Source organism: Apostichopus japonicus, chromosome 9 (genome assembly GCF_037975245.1).
Source record: "Apostichopus japonicus isolate 1M-3 chromosome 9, ASM3797524v1, whole genome shotgun sequence".
Taxonomy (NCBI): domain Eukaryota; kingdom Metazoa; phylum Echinodermata; class Holothuroidea; order Aspidochirotida; family Stichopodidae; genus Apostichopus; species Apostichopus japonicus.
In genome coordinates, this window is record NC_092569.1 from 19,360,168 (window position 1) to 19,378,807 (window position 18,640).

Below are 18,640 nucleotides of genomic sequence, written 5' to 3' on the forward strand. Positions count from 1 at the left end.
GCATCATATATTATGTTTATTGAAAAACAATGATAACAATAAATATATATATATATTCATATTCTGTTTTGTCCCTGTGGAATATGAGCTTATTAAGAAATTGAATGTAGATTCTGGTAATTTGTACTTTAGTAATTTTTTGTGGATCCAGATAAGGAGATACCTGTTGTGCAAGAAGACTAATTTATACTTGTTATGAATATCTCTCCGGCCAAATATCTAGTAGACCATTGCACCTATCAAAAATTCAGGCTTTGAAAATTAAGTCACTTCAGTTAGTAACATAAAAACCCATCATATTATTCATAACCAAATTATTTATTTTATTCTTGGCAAAATGCAAAAACAAAGTGAAAAGATTAGTAACCACACGCATTCGAAAGAAAGATGGAATATTCATAGTTATTTTGAATGCAATCAGACATGTAATTTAAGAGCCAATCATTTTACAAATCTCTTACCCAAAAGGAAGATACTGAAGTACCACAGTGCAGAATGATATGTACCATACGCAAATCATCACACACACGCATACGCATACGAACAACCAAAACCATGCGTGTGGTATACCGTACCTGTTCTTGCAGAGGAAAGCCGAATCGCTTGTAAGCAACAACTTACATTCTTGACTAGAAAAACGTCGTCTTAAAATATCATTGTATTGGAAGGATTAAACTTTTGTCATGTAAGAAAAGAGGGCGTAAAGGTGTCCATATCGTAAATTAAATATATTACAGACTATAACATGACAATGGGCATAGGCAAATATACCGTACCTGGTCTTGTATAGGAAAGCCGAAAGTGGAAAATTTTCTTCTACTCCCCGTTTTTATAGAAACGTATAAATAAAATAAATAAAGGCTATATAAAACACAATATAGATCACAAACTAACCTGCAGAAAATGAGCACACACGAATGCACTTCCTTTAATTTACAACAGACCAGATCAGGGGTCTCTAACGTTACTTATAAGTATTATGTTGTAAATAGCGTATACCTCGATCATGTAGGTAATTAACTAAAGAATTAAACAATATTAGCAATAGTTCAGTAGCATAACAAAATATACATATGTCTACATACATACAGGAGTTGATAATCCCTTCCCATTTCTGGTATTTCCGTTTAGTAACGATAAAAATAGATAACACTCCACGTTGTTCTCACACTTCTCAATAAACATTTGTAATAAAAAATATTTTTTTGCCAAGGTGCATGGTAGTGCATTGACATTTTTGTTGTTGTTCAGTGACTGTAAGTAGTGTAATAGTTAGAAAAGTCAATCGATTTCCAATTCCTAATAAAAGTGCGCAGAAACGTCACGGCTGGATTGTAAAATAAACCAGGCTCTATGTTTGTTTTAAAAACTCGTACGTCAGGTGCACTTTCATATTTAGTGATATAATTGGGGAAACACGTGCAAAGAAGATTGAGCTGTTTAAACCTTCCGTACGTATATATCATCACCAATGAAACGGAGTACGACATGATAGGCAGTGGCATTGAGAGCTAGATCGGGGCCCTACAGGGGAAACATGCCAACGCATACCATGTGTTCCATATGTACCATACCAATCATTATCCAAGGACCTCAATATTGTAACCCAATGGTCAAGCAATCCCTCTCCTCCCCGTGCACCCAGTAATATCTGACCATAACAATCTGCAATGTTTGACCTATACTAAATTCTCAAAGCATCTTAATTGGATTCCTAAGATATCCGTAAACTGAAACAGAAAGAACAATAGGATACATGTATACATTGAGGTAGCACGTATTTGTTAAAGTATTTCCTCAAACGTGTGGATGTTTTCAGAATATATTTATTTTCGGAAATACGGTTACCTGGCATTTCATATATATACTAGCAAGACGGAAACTTCCTTATTGATTATCACAATATTTCGCCAATCGACCCTTCAACCTACATGTATCCTGTTGGTTACAGTCTTCAGCTTCTAAATATCCTGGTTTACTGATACCTTTGTTCAATATCTACTGACCAAGTAGAGGAAGTACATTGATGACAAAAGCACCACAGGTGATTTTGCTGTAATTCAGCAATGCTCTTAATTAAAATACATTCCATTCGTGTTGTCAATCATATTATAACCAACCATTTATAATAATGGACTGCCTCCTTGTCCGAGCAGTGCTTGTATCTTTCCTATGTACAGTGACGATCGGTTTCACTTTGGCAGACGGAATGGTGAGTTCAACATGTTATGATCCTTGTTCTTGTTGTATCGAAGAATTCTTAGTTTGTAAGATTTTACTTTCCATCTGTGTGGAAATGAATACCTTATTTAAACATTTGAAAAGCTTAGTTTTCTATAAGTTTAAATATCTTCGGATTTTATAGCTGAAAAAAAGTTGTTTCTTTTATAAATATGAAGAAAATGTTATCATACAAATATAGTTGCCATGAAGTAGGCCTACAAAATGCTGTGATACGTAACACACATTTGCTACAGGCATATAAGTGGAAAAAGTAAAGATTGAATTTCATTGTATTTAAAACTATAAATTCAAGATTCCTTATGGCTTCTTACAATTTATCAAGTCATTTTGAAGACGATAACAATGGAGGGAATAGCTGCCCTGGGGTCATTGAAACCGTTTTATATCAATGTAAGGGTATATGGTCATCGGCCCCAATTTCTTTTAATTTAGACGTCAAATGGTCTGAGGCATATGCTATAAATGCAGTCTATATAAGAAGCTAATAACGCATTTTACGTATGAATACTTTTGCAAGGCTGTTTATTAACCCTGACCAATTATTTATCCCCCGCTGATGATCCGAGGTGGTCCTCCCATGAGACATGCAAATAGGTAATACAGGTATATATATATTGATAGGTAATATATTTCAAAACGGAAATCAATTTCATTGTTTACAGAAATGAAAGCTATTTGTATGAAAAACACTTGTTATTTAAAGTGATGTAAAAAGTGTTATTTATTTTGTGTTGGTAGTTTTGTATGTAATCTCTCAGTATAGGCCATGCACGAGAAATGAAAATCATTTTCTAATATAAAGATGGCATTTAAATTTCGTCCTCTTTGAGTAAACATTTCTAGGAACAATTGCTCAGAAAGCTTTCCGGATTATTCTCAACAAAATTCTGTATAATAAAAGAGACTGTAAAATTTCACTCGCGTCACAGGCTTACAATTAAAACAATATACACACCGTAGTTATATTTATTTCTCTCAATAAGTTTGTGTGTGTGTAGTTTGTATATTGTTGTCATCTCTAAAGGTCCACACTGGTCAAAAATGATTTAATTTTTAGATCCATTTCAATTGATTTCCAGAAATCAATCTAAGTACAACAGAAACATGTTATGTAAACCTCGCTCTCGTTGGACACGCAATTGTACAATTTCTCTCTCAGAAAACGGCAAACACTGCTTTTGGATATTCTTGAAAAGTGAATTTATATTTTTTCGTTTGAAGAGACTGTTCACTCGGTCGGATTACAGGCTTGCGCAATAGCATGTATATTTATCTTCATTAGAGTTCTGTAACATACAAGTTAGTATATAGTATTTAGTTTGATTACGATTTGATCAACATAGACATCTGTCTAGAGCTGCTACTTTAAATTAAGACTCTGTTTTAAGTTTTATCATAATTTGAAGAAATTTTTGTTGTTGTAATCAAAACATTGCATTTATATACACCTAATACGCGCTCATGTGTTCTTTCTGGAGAATCTCTGGAAATCCTTCACATTAAAGGTTCCTGACCCTATCTTGCATATATAATCCAAAACTGACGTGGTTTTTCTGCAACTGACTTCATCCTACAATTTGGTCTGAGACGACCGCAAATGGACAAACACCGTACAATTAGGAATTTCTAGGAACCAAAAGAGATAAAAAGGAATCGAGAGGGATGAATAGCGACAATTTTACGTTTATGGTGATATCTTTGTTTTCATAGAAGACACCCCGTATAATGAGATTCTTTCTCATCAATTTAGTCAAGTCTCATTACAGATGATGGAGCAAAAAATTATGTTTTCGAAACTTCTTTCATTTCTAATTTGCTGTTTTACACGTGACTGAATTTAACACGACAAAGTTGTCTTGAAAACGAAAGTTAGAGAATCAAATTAAATTCGTAATAGTACTCACTCGTTCATTTATGTAATACTCCTTTGCGAGATATATAACTATTTCCACTTCAAGTTTCAGTCAACTTTACCGAATTATTTATTTCGTAAAATTATTTTGGTTGAGTTCGCAGTGACATATTGTTGGTCGACTAATAATTTTACTCGAATTGCCGTTACTTGATATTCCTCTATTTCATACAACTGTAAATTTAATTATAAATTACATTGTTAAATCATTCTTCATTGCAACGATAATGCAATCTGCCAATTATGCAATCGTAAATGTATTACAAAAAACTAAATTAAAGAGAGGAGGTTACTTATTACCGGTTTACTTGCATAAAGTGATATCGTAGATAGAACGGTATTCAGTTCAGTAACAAATCGCTGATTCAATCTGTTGGAGACACTATTTTCATATTGGTAATAATATTTTTATCTGCAGACGATTTTTACTTTTTCCCAAAATCCAACCGAAAGAAAAATTAGCTTAATGGTACTATTTAGCTACATATTCCAGGGTAAAACAATATATATTAGTTAGATATTTGTGAATCAATTAACAGCGTTGAAGTAGTTTCTGTGTTTATATTTTTATAGTGTATCTTGCGATTATTAATGCTTTATTCCCCCATCAAGGCAGTAGACATCGGCTTTATTCATAACTCAAAAAACAAAACTGAAAATGTGAAGAGAAAGACGTTCTAGCGGTTGCGTTTGGTTTATGTAAAAGGTACACGGATATTTATAAGACAAAATTTAAATTTAATTTAATTTAAAAGACAATATAGAACACTGCAAGTCATATATATATATATATATATATATATATATATATATCTATTTTCGTTTGTTCGTTAGATTTAAAAGTAAACCTTCGAGTGAATGTCAATGTATTGCATTGAAGTAACGTGTACAATGTGTAATCAAAGGATATGCAAACATTAGTTGAAAACGAATCCCCACGTTTAGATTGTCATAATTCGAATTTGGATAATTCTCTTCAGTTCTTATTTGTTCAGAGCAATACAAGAACTTACTAAAAATTATTAAACATTGATCAGCATAAAGAAAGTCAGAAGTCTGAAGAACAGAAACTTCGGTAAATTGATAAAATTTTATTTTTCTCGTTGCATTTTGGTATACATACTTCAATGAAACTTAAAAGCAAATTTTTACACAGTTCGCTGTCAAACATAATATTTTGTAAAAGGAGAGAAGTAAAGAAACTCTCTCTGATTGGCCCTTCTAATTGTTCAGAATATACACAAAATAACAAAAAAACATTTATTGTACTATTTTCTGAGAAGAAAACTAAACAAAGTGTTTTTTAAGTATATTTAATGATCCCAACGCATTTCAACATGCAACAATTTAAGAATTTTAGACAATTTAGGACTGAACTCGATTCAAACTCCTATACAATAAGCTTAACTCAAACCTAGCTGTTATTACCCAAGTAAAGTATAGGAAAGTATTCGCCATTTGCAGGAAACAGGCACAGCAGATTCAATCTAGTACACATATGACCTCATAGTTCACGACTGAATATAACATGTAAATAAGTAAAGCACGAGTGAAATTGAAAATTTAGGAGAAAATATGTTTACTATATTTATCGCTGATAACATATGCATAATGCTTTTGATTCTCTTTTACTCAGAGTAATCAGCAACTGTTTGTAGGAGCGACTGAAGGAAACGTTAAGAGTGAGTGTTTATTCATTTTCTATTAATTAACCCTTTTCTTATATTTTCTGTTTCCTGTTAATCATACAATTTCTCATTGATTAATATTTTCATATCTCATACTCCATGACAAACATTTGTCACGGCAACATATGTTACAATTGTTATGATCACTAACTCTCGTGTAATATGAGAAGAGATATATATTTGTATTTTACTTATTAATTCCTTCAGTCACAAGCAAGTCAATACATTTCGAACGTAGGAATTAACGACAGTTTGAACAAATCTTCGACAATATATGTTTGAAATTTGTACACAAATTGCATGAGAAGGCTATATATCAACATATGGTACGTTACACGTTGTAAAATAATAAAGGATGCTCGGTGGTCTTAAATATTTGTTAATTCATGGTTTCATGTTTTTTTCTCAGTATTTTAATCAATGTATATAAAAGAATTTAAGTTTATTTGTATGTTGCATATATTGCATATGTTATTTATATATTTTGCAATTTGTGCACCAAACATTAAGCTTGTGTACATATACATCACACATGTTTCATGATTTTTTTCCGTACAAAGTAATAAACCTGAAATAAACTTTTCTTGAAAAGAGTTGTAATGTCTGAATTGAGTTTTACGTTCAAAAGCAAATTAGTAATAGTTTATGTTGTCATGTAATTCAGAATGTACTCTTTTTTATTGTTTATTGTAGTACATCCCATACTCAACCTTCATTTTCATAGCTTCCACTTAACTTGAATTTTTCCGTTCAGTTCAGAATTGACCATCTATTATTTGTTTAACGTTACAACAGCTATTTGGAGAAGTGTCTTTGTGAAGAAGTTTTCAGTAATGTATTGATTTATAAAATATCACTAAATTTTCAAGACTAGTGAAGGAATACCAGGCTATCTTTTATCATATCAATTGTAATAGTATTTTGAAAAAAAAACGTTATATTTAGTAAAACTTATCAATCAACTAAAAAGCAAAACGTTCCTCTAAGTTATATAAGAATGCGCGTCTCTATAGCGTCTAATGACGGGTTCAAAGTCATTTTGTAATACTATTTTGAAAAAAAAAACAACCTCGTGTCTTACTATTGCAGTCTTGCTCTTGTCTGCTGCAGTCATGTATGTTGCAGTCATGTCTGTTGCAGTCATGTTTGCAGCAGTCATGTTTGCAGCAGTCTTGTCTGCTGCAGTCTTGTCTGCTGCTGCTGCTCTTGTCTGCTGCTGCTGCTGCTCTTGTCTGATGCAGTCTTGTCTGCTGTAGTCTTGTCTGCTGTAGTCTTGTCTGCTGCAGTCTTGTCTGCTGCAGTCTTGTCTGCTGCAGTCTTGTCTGCTGTAGACTTGTCTGCTGCAGTCTTGTCTGCTGCAGTCTTGTCTGCTGCAGTCTTGTCTGCTGCAGTCTTGTCTGCTGCAGTCTTGTCTGCTGCAGTCTTGTCTGCTGCGGTCTTGTCTGCTGCGGTCTTGTCTGCTGCGGTCTTGTCTGCTGCGGTCTTGTCTGCTGCGGTCTTGTCTGCTGCGGTCTTGTCTGCTGCAGTCTTGTCTGCTGCGGTCTTGTCTGCTGCAGTCTTGTCTGCTGCAGTCTTGTCTGCTGCAGTCTTGTCTGCTGCTATTGTCTGCTGCAGTCTTGTCTGCTGCAGTCATGTCTGCTGCAGTCTTGCAGTCTTGCTATTGATGTGTTAATTTAGCATTAAGCCGAGACGAAATATATGATTGTTTAATTAAACCCATTTTGGGTTTACAAATCTGAAATATTCATGGATAAACTTCTGTCGTTACATGATAACATAATGACAAATCTTGAAGACAACTTTGTTCTCATGATATCTGAATCGCCCCTTGTCCTCCTTTTACAGACAATGTTTTACTTTATCAGCGTCCTGAATACCCAAGAGAATGTCACGAAGTGTTGCATCGTTGTTCATCAACAAGTTCCAGTGGTGTTTATCTCATTAAACCAGACGGTTATGCCGAACCTTTCGAAGTCTACTGTGATAACACCGCAGATGATGGTGGATGGACGGTAAGTAGTTCAAATTGAAATATGAATGTTGATGCCAAACATTAGCCTAATATTCAGCTTCTTTCAAATCAATGAGCAAAGTTTTAAAATATTAGCTAGTATATTTCCCTCATCGTTGACGTTCTTTTTAAACCAAACGATTAGCAGAAAATGCTTCAATAATATAACAATATTTGTACTTGACATTTGAGAAATAACAAGCAAAGTCTGTGAAAAAAAGTCATTGATCGAAAGCTCAGCTGATGATGAACATGTTTACATTGTTTGTTTACGTTTTTCATAAAATTAATATTAAGTTGATCCCAATGTATATTTCATACTTAAATACGAAGAAATTGTATCTCTCATGACTTATGTTCAAATTACTTGTTCTGTTACGCAGATCATACAACGTCGGTTTGACGGATCGATTAATTTTAATCGCAGCTGGGAAGATTATCAGCTAGGATTTGGATTTCTTTCGAGTGAATTGTGGATCGGTAATAAGAGGCTTTCATACTTAACCAATCAAAAGAGATATCAACTCCGTATTGACTTGACGAAAACAGATGGTTCGTCTTTCAATGTGACGTATGACGCTTTCCGAATAAGCGATGACTCCAACAACTACAAGATCGTCAAAGCAGAAATTACTAACAGAACAGTAGGTAAATATATAGAACTACTTTATAGTACGTTTATTCATTTCTAAATAAGTCTTGTCTTGTCGAAAGAAGTTTCGATATATGTGAGTAAATAAGGATTGCAATGGATATGAAAAAAATTAAGATGACTAAAATGTCACTATTAAAGAGAGTGATGATACCTTTATCAATATTCAAGCCCGAACGGGTTCTTAAGTTTACTTCTCTCCGCCTTATTTCTTGTTTCTACTACACTGTGTTTGTTGTGTATAATGTGAAAACAACCAGCATACTGAACTGAACTGAACTTACTAATTATTCCCCATTTTGTAACATCTTTCTGTACAGTCTATCTGTTTAATTATATCATCTCCTAAGTCTGATCTTCATCTCATTAAGTTTTGCTTTATTCATTGTTGTTTATATAATTTAGTGAACTTTAGCGATAACATCTTGATGAGATCGTAATATAGTTTTGGTGATAATATCTTTATGGGAACGTAATATAGTTTTTATCAGTTACATTCACATTTGGAGTAATTCTGTCAAAATTGTCAACCAAACACAAAACCACTGCTTGTAGTTCTCACTCTTTACTTGCAATTAGCAATACTGGTTATGTTTACTTGCGAAGTTCACTAAATCAATGGCTAATGTTTTTCATATTTTTTTATTCTGCTAGTCTTTGTAGATAACTACATCGAGTGGTGTCCAACAAATAAAACCTACAATGAGTGTCAACTTTGCGAGGCTACCTGTGCTGATCCTGATAGTTGTATCAATACTTCCTGCAAAGGATCTCATTCGTGTGTCTGTCCTGACGGATTTTTGATGAACGGTGATAACTGCATTAGAATAGAGGACTGTGGATGTTTCATGGAAAATGAAACAGATGGAGAGAGGGGTGTATTGCCAAAAGTACGTGTTTTCTTTCAGATCGTGATATCTATTACCAATAGTGAAAATAATTTAATAGATGCTTTCAAACTGGAGTTAGTGGATCGGTTTGCATTTGCCTCCGACCCCTTGCAACCCGCATCCTCTTCAACTTTGGATATACGCAGTTTTGCCAGTAAAGTTAGGAAAACTGATATATCTTGTATATGTATGCAGTTTTTCATCTTATCACTACTTAAAGAAACTTTTTCAGATCCCTAAAGTTACTTATGATGCCTGTAACGATTTTCTACTTTCCAGGAAGGAGGAATTTACGTCTCTCCAAACTGTGACAAGAAATGTTCTTGTACGGATAATCATCTTTCGTGTGACGATAGTTATCAATGCGATCCTAACGCAGATTGTGAAGAAAGAAACGGTCTGTTACAATGTTACTGTCCGCCAGGATATAGCGGAGACGGCACACAGTGTAGGCCTACAGGCGGCACAGTCCCTTCTGACTGTAAAGAACTGTACAACAATGGCGAGAGAACAAGTGGCGTCTATGAAATCAAACCCACAAATTGGCCTGACTCTCCATTCGAAGTATACTGTAATATGTCTGACGGGGGAGGCTGGACGGTAAGTGTGACAGTTTTTTTTCTTAAACCAGTGATCCGCAAGCTTTAGGCCGACGACACACAAGTTATCCGGAAGGACCAAACTACCACCCACCATAGCCCCATCCCTCAGAACGGACGTTCAAAATAAATTAGCTTGGATTGTAAATATTATGTCAAACAATGACTTGAAGATAATCAATCTCCATATACATATATCTGAAAACTCCACCAACATATATTTAAGACCCACGTTCGATTTTACACCCGTAAGCAAGTTTAAACAACGTTGCCGTATGTAGAACACAGGATTAGGCTACCCATTAGACAGAAAAAGTTGAATGACTAATTTATTGCCACTGTGGTATTACTATCAGGGATTTATTTTTAGAAACTTCATAAAACTTTACCTATTGGTTGTTCCCTTGAATGAGAATTGATGTTTTATTTATTTTTATTTTGTTACGTGCAATAGTTATGACATCACAATATTGGTGCTGGAAAACACTTCCGAATAACTATAATTAATATGTATGTATTTTTCTTAAGAACTAAATCTTTACATTGATCATTTTAGGTATTCCAGCGTCGCGTTGATGCTTCACAAGACTTTTATCTTTTTTTGGGATGACTACAAGATTGGCTTTGGTAATCGAAGTAGGAACTTCTGGCTCGGAAATGAAAAGATATATGGCTTGACGAACCAAAGACCATATGAGCTCCGGATCGACTTTGTTGACAAAAATGGCGATCCTTACTACGCCAAATACGATTTCTTTCGTATCAGTGACGAGAACGATAACTTCAGGCTAGATGTTGGAAATTATTCTGACGGAGATGCAGGTCGGTTAATATCTCCCGATTAATCAATCCCATCATGTTATTTTCGTCAGATTGACATCATATATCAAGTTTATTTTATAACGAAGTGTTTATAAAGAAGTATGTAATACTATTTGTATGAAGTCCACTAGCCAATAACTTACTAGTTTATACAAGCTGTTTTGCCTCTGTTGATGGTAGAATCTGGTTACTTACTTTGGTGATAATTTGCTGATCTAAGTAAGGAGCATATATCTATAAGGAAGAATTCTCTGGCCAAATAGCTGGACCTTACGACCTTTGGACCTACGAAAACTGAAACTCAAGACACTTCAGTTAGTAATATATAAACCCGCCATGTTATACAGTACCTAATTAATTCTATACTTCTTTGCATAAGGCGCACACATAGTGAAAAGATTAGTTATTTATATTCGACAAGACAGACCGAATACAAGCAGTAATTTTTAATGTTATCAGACATGTAATGTAACGACTAGACGTTTTTACAAATCCATTACTCAAAAGGAAAGTATGGAAATAACACAGGATAAGATGATTATGAACCATACGCAAATTTTCACTCATACGAATACACCCACGGGCGTGGGCACAAACAAAAACTTAAATATTGAATATATTATCATTTCACTGGGCTGGAAACACGCGTAGCTCGTGTTAGAGGTTACGATAACAGATCTTACCCTCGGGAGTTGTTTTAAGGTGTAGTCTAAAAGTTCTATAAATTAAAGATACGTTCAAGTTGATCTTTATTGATTTATGTATTAACAACTTCTATCAAACTTTTGTTAACTTAAAGTGATGTAAAACATAATATCACATTTATGTACACCGCCAGCATGCTAGATAAAATTAACAGTGATGAGATTATTATCGTTCGATTACAAACCAGTTCCAAAGAATCAATCACAAATTGAGCCTTTAAATTCCCGACTAATCCAACCTACATGGATTCATGTTTGCTGGCCTGGGACAGCTACGTCATAAAATATCATTGTATTGGAAGGATTACATGTAGGCTAAGGGAGCTCACAGCATAAAATAAATATATTCCTAACTATTACATGACAACAGTAAACCAAATACACGGTAGCTGTTCTTGTAAAGGAAAGATGAATCACTAGTTTAACGCTGACACAGAGCTGATCTGTATGACAATTGTCCTCTTTTTCCAGTTTTTAACAACTTATAGATCAAGATAAAAACAGATTAAAAGATATTGATAACAAAAAAAAACATATCAAAAATGAGCACACATGAATTAACGTCCTTTAGTTTTCAAAATACCAGATCGGGGAGCGCTTGCGGTACTTATACAAATATTGTGATGAAAATTAGCCTTACATATACCTCGACCATGTAGGTAGGATATTATGGTGATGTAATCATCAAAGAAAATTCGTTACATATAGAAAATCATCATAATCTAAACGCTTACACAATGTTAACAATGGTTCAACAGCATAACAAGCCATAAAAAGAAGTTGATAGCCTCTTTACCATCCCCTTTCCCTTTCTACATATTTCGTTTTTAATAATCATAGATAATACACGAATTTTAGTTTAACACACGTTAATCAAAACCACATGTTATATGAAATATCGTAATTACTGGGATAACATTTTGCTAAGTATACTGAATCGATACAATGATTAAATTTTGATTTTCTTTTCTGTTTCTTCTTCTTTTGTATTTATTCAACAGGTGATTCGCTGACCGACCATGATGACCAACCGTTCACTACACGAGACAACGATAACGATGATTATGACTTTAGTGATTACAGCTCTGAAAAGAACAACTTAGCCCGTATTTATGATGGTGCATGGTGGTACATGAATTATGACTATAATAATGATTATATTTCATCTCTCAACGGTCCCTATGCGAGTTATTCCTTTTATTGGAATACCCTTCCAGGTTCTTTTAATTACATTAAATTCACAGAGATGAAAGTTCGCGCAATCGATGAAGAATGATAAAGACCCACAACGGACTGTATGAAACTATAGCACAAGAACAGTTAACAACATGCAGCTAAAATATATTGATGTATTGGTTCTATGTTTGTGTATCGTCATGACAACGCTTTTATCATAAGTTATGTTACAAAACATGCTGACTCCTTTTCTTTTCTTTTTAGTTTAGTGAAAAATTAGACTGATTGACTGAAATGATTGATAATTATTCACTATGGTTTGTAAAATGCTTAAAAAAATTGCCCCCCCCCCAATGTTCTCAATGTTTCAAATGTTCAGTTCAGTTAATTTTCGAAACACAGAAATGGAAAAGAGAGACAGTTGTAACTTAACGTAATAAACGAAGAACAAATAAATAAGCAAACGAGACCTTTCAGAGCTTGTGGTTTGCAGACTTTTATTTAATTTATACCATTTTGTCTTCTGCACATCTTTCTGTTCATTATATTTGTAAAGCCTCCCTCAAATCGTTACACGTTTATAGTAGTTATAAAATACGCCTTACCCAAACAAATTAATTAAATAAGCCTTACCTTATAATTGTAACATGTTTTAAATACCTTAACTCTAACATGTTCATAGTAGTTATAAAATACGCCTTACTCTAACATGTTTTAAAATACAAATAACACTTACTTATTTATAGCATTTATAAAATACGCCTTACCCTAACATATTTTTAAATACGCCTTAACCTAACATTTTTTTTAAATACGCCTAACATTAACATGTTTTCAACGAATGTGTTTCAGGATACAATAAATACAACTTGTTTCTTCGATTTTTTACACATGCTTTTACGTATGTAATGTACTTTATTCGGATATCGCTTTTCATTTAACTGATGAGATGGATATACACCCCTGTTGGTGAGAATCTAGAATAACATCCGTTTAACATAGAAATGAATACAAAACCATAATTCTGTACCGTGTGCATAAACCCAGTTAAAATCAACGACGTACATATGATTTCAAAGTAGGCGCTGTATGATTCTAATTTCTCCCGACAGGGCATGATATTTCGGGACGGGCATCCTTGGCCCCGGTGAGGTGGTCTGATTTTACTCGATTGAATGCAGGGAAAAAATCACCGACTGAGAGTTATACCATCCACCTCGACCAGGGGTCTACTAGCCAATGAGATTGGGTGGACATGGCGGCACACCCATCACAAAATTCCGACTTGTATTTTGTATCTGTAAGTCCCTTTAACCAAACAAATGATTGTCTAGGGAAAAGGGGACTAAACGGATATTATCCAACATGTCTAACACCTCCCCTAACAAATCCGAACTGTAGCTACAGACCTGCTCCCGATTGACGCTGAAGGTGGGAACATGACAATGAGGGATAAGATTTATAACAACCCACCAACACAAATTCGCACCTCTCCTTGCGCCAATGATTTTCATGTGGTACGTTTGGACTCAGTCATTATTAAATCTTGGAAATGTCAAACAATTACACGTGAACATGCCGAATGCCAAACTAGTATTTGGCCAACATGCATATTACAAATCACAAACCCAACATCGTAGAAAAATATAAAAGTGATATATTGCACGAAATCCTATCAAGAACAAGGGACACTATAAAACCGGAGAGCAATTTCACCCAGTATAACTGTTCCACACTCCATAAAATGTATGGACTTCCTTTAGTTTAGTAACCACACTCTATAACTAACATATACAAAACATATGTTTATGCAGACAGATTACACTGACACATGAAAACCACATCTGTTATAAATGTTATCCCTCATTAAAGAGTAATATTTTCAACTAAGGATTGGTAAACTAAGATATAACGTTAAATTTGAGTACGCACAGTGTTATCATACTATATAACAGTGAATATCTCCAAATTGAGAATAGTCGAAAGTAATTGCTATAAGTAGATAGAAAGCTATCTTCAAACCAGTGTGCAAATCGACGAGGCTTGGTGAGAATAATGACAGCTTTAAAAATGGACAAATACCAAAGCATCATGATTAGTCTACATGATAGAAATAATCTAATTCTCGTTTGGGAGATCTCACAGATTTAGGGTTTCCGTAGCAACAAAGATGGTGCATTGATGCCCTCTAACTATGACATTTGCGTGCATCAGTTATTCATGTGTTTTCTTATTACAATATTTATTTGATGAAACAATTGTACAGCCTCAATGATCTTTGACTTTATGACCTTATAACGTCATCAGCTACATCTAGCGAAACATACTTTATGTACAAGCAACACAGCCCACTCAATGATTTTACGTCCATTGGCCTAACGGTTAAGTGGCAAGTTTTGTTGGCATTCTTTTGACCTCCATTGATTTTATGACCATTGTGTCATTTTACATAAATAAGTAAAAGTTAAACCTTTAAAGTTTGGTATATCAAACATTGGTTTGAAAGTTTGTGCTTGGTTTTACAGAATTCCCAAAAATGTTGTTATTATTAACAATTTTACCTTTGATGTCATCACTGACGAAGATATTACAAGATATTCCCAGATGACCTTCCACTAAATTTTAAATTCATCGGCTTCAGTTTAAGGAGAAGCAGACTACGTGGTACACTAACAAATTAAACTCTATTACGCCTCACAATGGCACATCACTTTTCGACCTCTATCCCCAAAATGGAAAATCTACTTCATTTGTTTGTGTCACACTGAGGTGTCCCTTTTTTAATACCGACCAAGTTTCAGCTACAAGTCTGCTACAATTGTGTTTCGGCACCCTTCAAAATCCCCTCTGCCGTGGCTCACAATAAAGCCAGTACACCCTCCTAAACTTCCTCTTTCCCCTCCCCTCGTGCTCTTCGTACTCCCTCCACTCGTACTCTTCCTGCTCTCCTTTCCCTCTTACCCTTCCCATCCCCCTCTTCTCCCTGTCCCCTCCCTTCCTGTAACCTAAACAAGTCGCTGAAAAATCAGAAACTGTCCATATAGTCAACCAGGTAAATATTGGCTGACTCTACGACTGGAAGTGAGAACACGTGCTCTAGGCTGCGACAATAACGTATCGCTTGTTGATTGCTGCACAGCGCCCCTATTTCATCAGCCAACCCTCGACATACAAATAGTATTGAACCTGTTACGAAACAGCCCGATTCTCTGATGCCATTGGTACAGTTACATACGTGACATGTAGCCTCTGTACAGCTGTATAGGTTATGAAGATTTCTTAACCATAGCACCCTTTACAAACATTAAAGATATGACAGAAAATGGTTTATTCTGAGGCATAACTATTCTCATATAGGTCTATATAATGTTGGTCTATGATGTAGCCCTAAAAGAAAGATTGTGCTGATAAAAATTAATACATTACAATTTATTTTCTATCTGATTGAGGTAGAGGCCTCAACCTTGTCCAGACGTAAACCTTTGTTTTTATATTAGGGTGGGGGGGGGGGGCGTAGCTGCCGTGTGATCAAACCGTTTCATATCAATTTAGGGGTAATGGGATCATCGGACCCATATTTTGTTTTTGTATTTAGTCTTGACAACTTTTGAGGCATATACTATTAATGTGGTCCACATCAGTAGCCCAATCAATTTTGCTTATAGATACTTTGTGTGAGACGGTTAGAAAAATACCCAACAAAACCAGTTTTACCGATTGACGATCTAAGGTGGTCCCCGCCCCCTTTGCGCACGCCACTCTCCTTTATTGCCCCTACATTGGTAGTGAGCCTCTCTGTTCAGTATACATTCGGAGGAAGCTCATGGTTTATACTTTAAAGAAGACTTTATGATATTTGAGACGCCGCCGTCTGCTCCTCGCATCAGACATGCAAACTAGGCTCGTTTGAAACACCGAAGGGGGATGCTACTTATAAAGACTAGTGACGTTCACAAGTAGCTGAGAGAGGGGGGACATGGCTCAGTCAGGGATTTATAAAATCAGTGAGGAAAGAATCCGACCAATCCTCCATGTGCACCCCCCCTGCATAACGACCTCACACATTCCATTACTTCTCATTACATGGTATCGTTTACTCAATACAAGATATTTTAATTGGAACATATTTACAAATAAGTTTTTATGTTTAAAATATTAACTGGCAATTTCTTTACTTTCAAACTTCGACGAAACAGTTCAATCTGACAAACAATTGGCAGAAAACGTGACGCATGTACAGAAACATCGAAAACCATAATTATTATTATTATTATAATTGTAGTTATTCCTTATAAGATCCAGGATAGGTGAGTACATTTTTCCATTCTAATATTTCAGACTTTGTGGAATTTATTTTATTATAAAATTGTGATTATTGTATAAATAATTTAATTTAACGGTAATTTTTACCTATTTCAATAAATTAAATGTTAAATATCATTTTACAATGTATAAAATAGAACTAACAATTTTCTTCGGTGTGGTAGATTTTAAATCCTGTTAGTTTTTCTGCCTTTAAGTTGCATTTAAACTTTTTCAAATTTCATTAACTATTCTCAACAGGCTTGCTAAAAAAAACAAACCAGGCAAAAAACAAATGGGTTCCTAAAATGTAAATGTTTTAGTTTTCATCCCCAGCTCTAGGTAATATATTTTATTTTTTCAATATATTTTTATACATATTTTTTCCATTAATTTCCAGACAAGAAAGCTATAATTAAAAAAAAAGTACTTGTTATTAAAAGTGATGTGAAAAGTGTAAAGTATTTACTGTTGGCAGTTTTGTAGACAGTTGTCATCCCTCAATATAGGCAATGCACGAGAAATAAAAAACACTTCTACTTTTGTTTTATGGATTCCAGAAGTAAAAGTTAGACGTTACAAATACATGACATTTAAGTTTTGCCCACTTTTAATTAACATTTGTAGGGACTATTGTTCAGAAAACTTTCCTGATTATTCTTAAAAAAAAATCTGTATAATAAAAGAGACTGTACAATTCCACCCGCGTCGCAGACCGTCATTTAAGACAATATACAGACCGTAGCTATATTTATTCTCACAATTAAGTTTGTGTGTTCCTATCTTGATGTTATATCCCAATAAAGGTCCACACTGGTAACATATGATTCAATTTGTAGATCTATTTCAATTGATTTCCAAAAATCTAAATACAACTAAAACATTGTATTTAAAACTCGCTCTCGTTGGACAAGCAGTTGTACAATCTATCTCCAATAAAACAGCAAACTCAGTGCTGTTTGATATTCTCGAAAAATGAATTTCTATTCTTTTAAATTAACCGACTGTTCGTTAGGCTTTTTAAAGCTATATTATATATCTTTATCTTCATTGGAGTTCTGTTTAATACAAGTTAAAGTATATTATTTGCGTTGATTGTTGGATTTTGAAGTCAATTTAATGATCTTTTAACTATTTATCAACTCTTATTGCGATTGATCATACAAAGACATCTGTCTAGAGCCTGCTGCTATTTAACATTAAGAGTAAATATAATCTCATCTCGTCCATTCTGAGAACTTTAAGTGCCTGTCATCATACTAAATTTAAGATTTACTTCTAACCAAACTCAGACGAAACTTAATTTAGTGAATCAACTTCAAACGACTTTGACTTCAGTATTATCGTAGTTTGGAATTAAAAAAATTGTACTCAAAATGTTGCATTACTTTATAATTAGCGGGCATATATTCCTTCTGAACCAGTTAAAATCTCAAATTAAATGTTCCTTAACCTATGCTGTATATTATGTCCATGAGATATGGTGGACATGGAGGCCAACCACTACAGAATACCAAACTGTTGTTTATATCTATAAGTCCCCTTTACCAACCAAAATATTCTCAAAGGGGAAGGGGACTAAAATCATATTAGCCAACATGTCTGACCCCGCCCCCCATAAATCCGAACACTGTCTACGG

The 18,640-nt window shown here is 34.4% G+C and overlaps 1 protein-coding gene across 1 annotated transcript; it reads left to right on the top strand.

Moving 5' to 3' along the window:
• The first annotated feature begins 1,978 nt into the window (after positions 1 to 1,978).
• LOC139973327 (uncharacterized) lies at positions 1,979 to 13,562 on the top strand. The gene is made up of 8 exons (XM_071979938.1): positions 1,979 to 2,212; positions 5,793 to 5,838; positions 7,690 to 7,856; positions 8,239 to 8,503; positions 9,162 to 9,397; positions 9,677 to 9,997; positions 10,553 to 10,818; positions 12,524 to 13,562. The coding sequence occupies exons 1-7, from the start codon at positions 2,132 to 2,134 to the stop codon at positions 10,604 to 10,606; spliced, it is 1,170 nt and encodes a 389-aa protein (XP_071836039.1). The 5' UTR covers positions 1,979 to 2,131; the 3' UTR covers positions 10,607 to 10,818; positions 12,524 to 13,562.
• Positions 13,563 to 18,640: the final 5,078 nt, after the last annotated feature.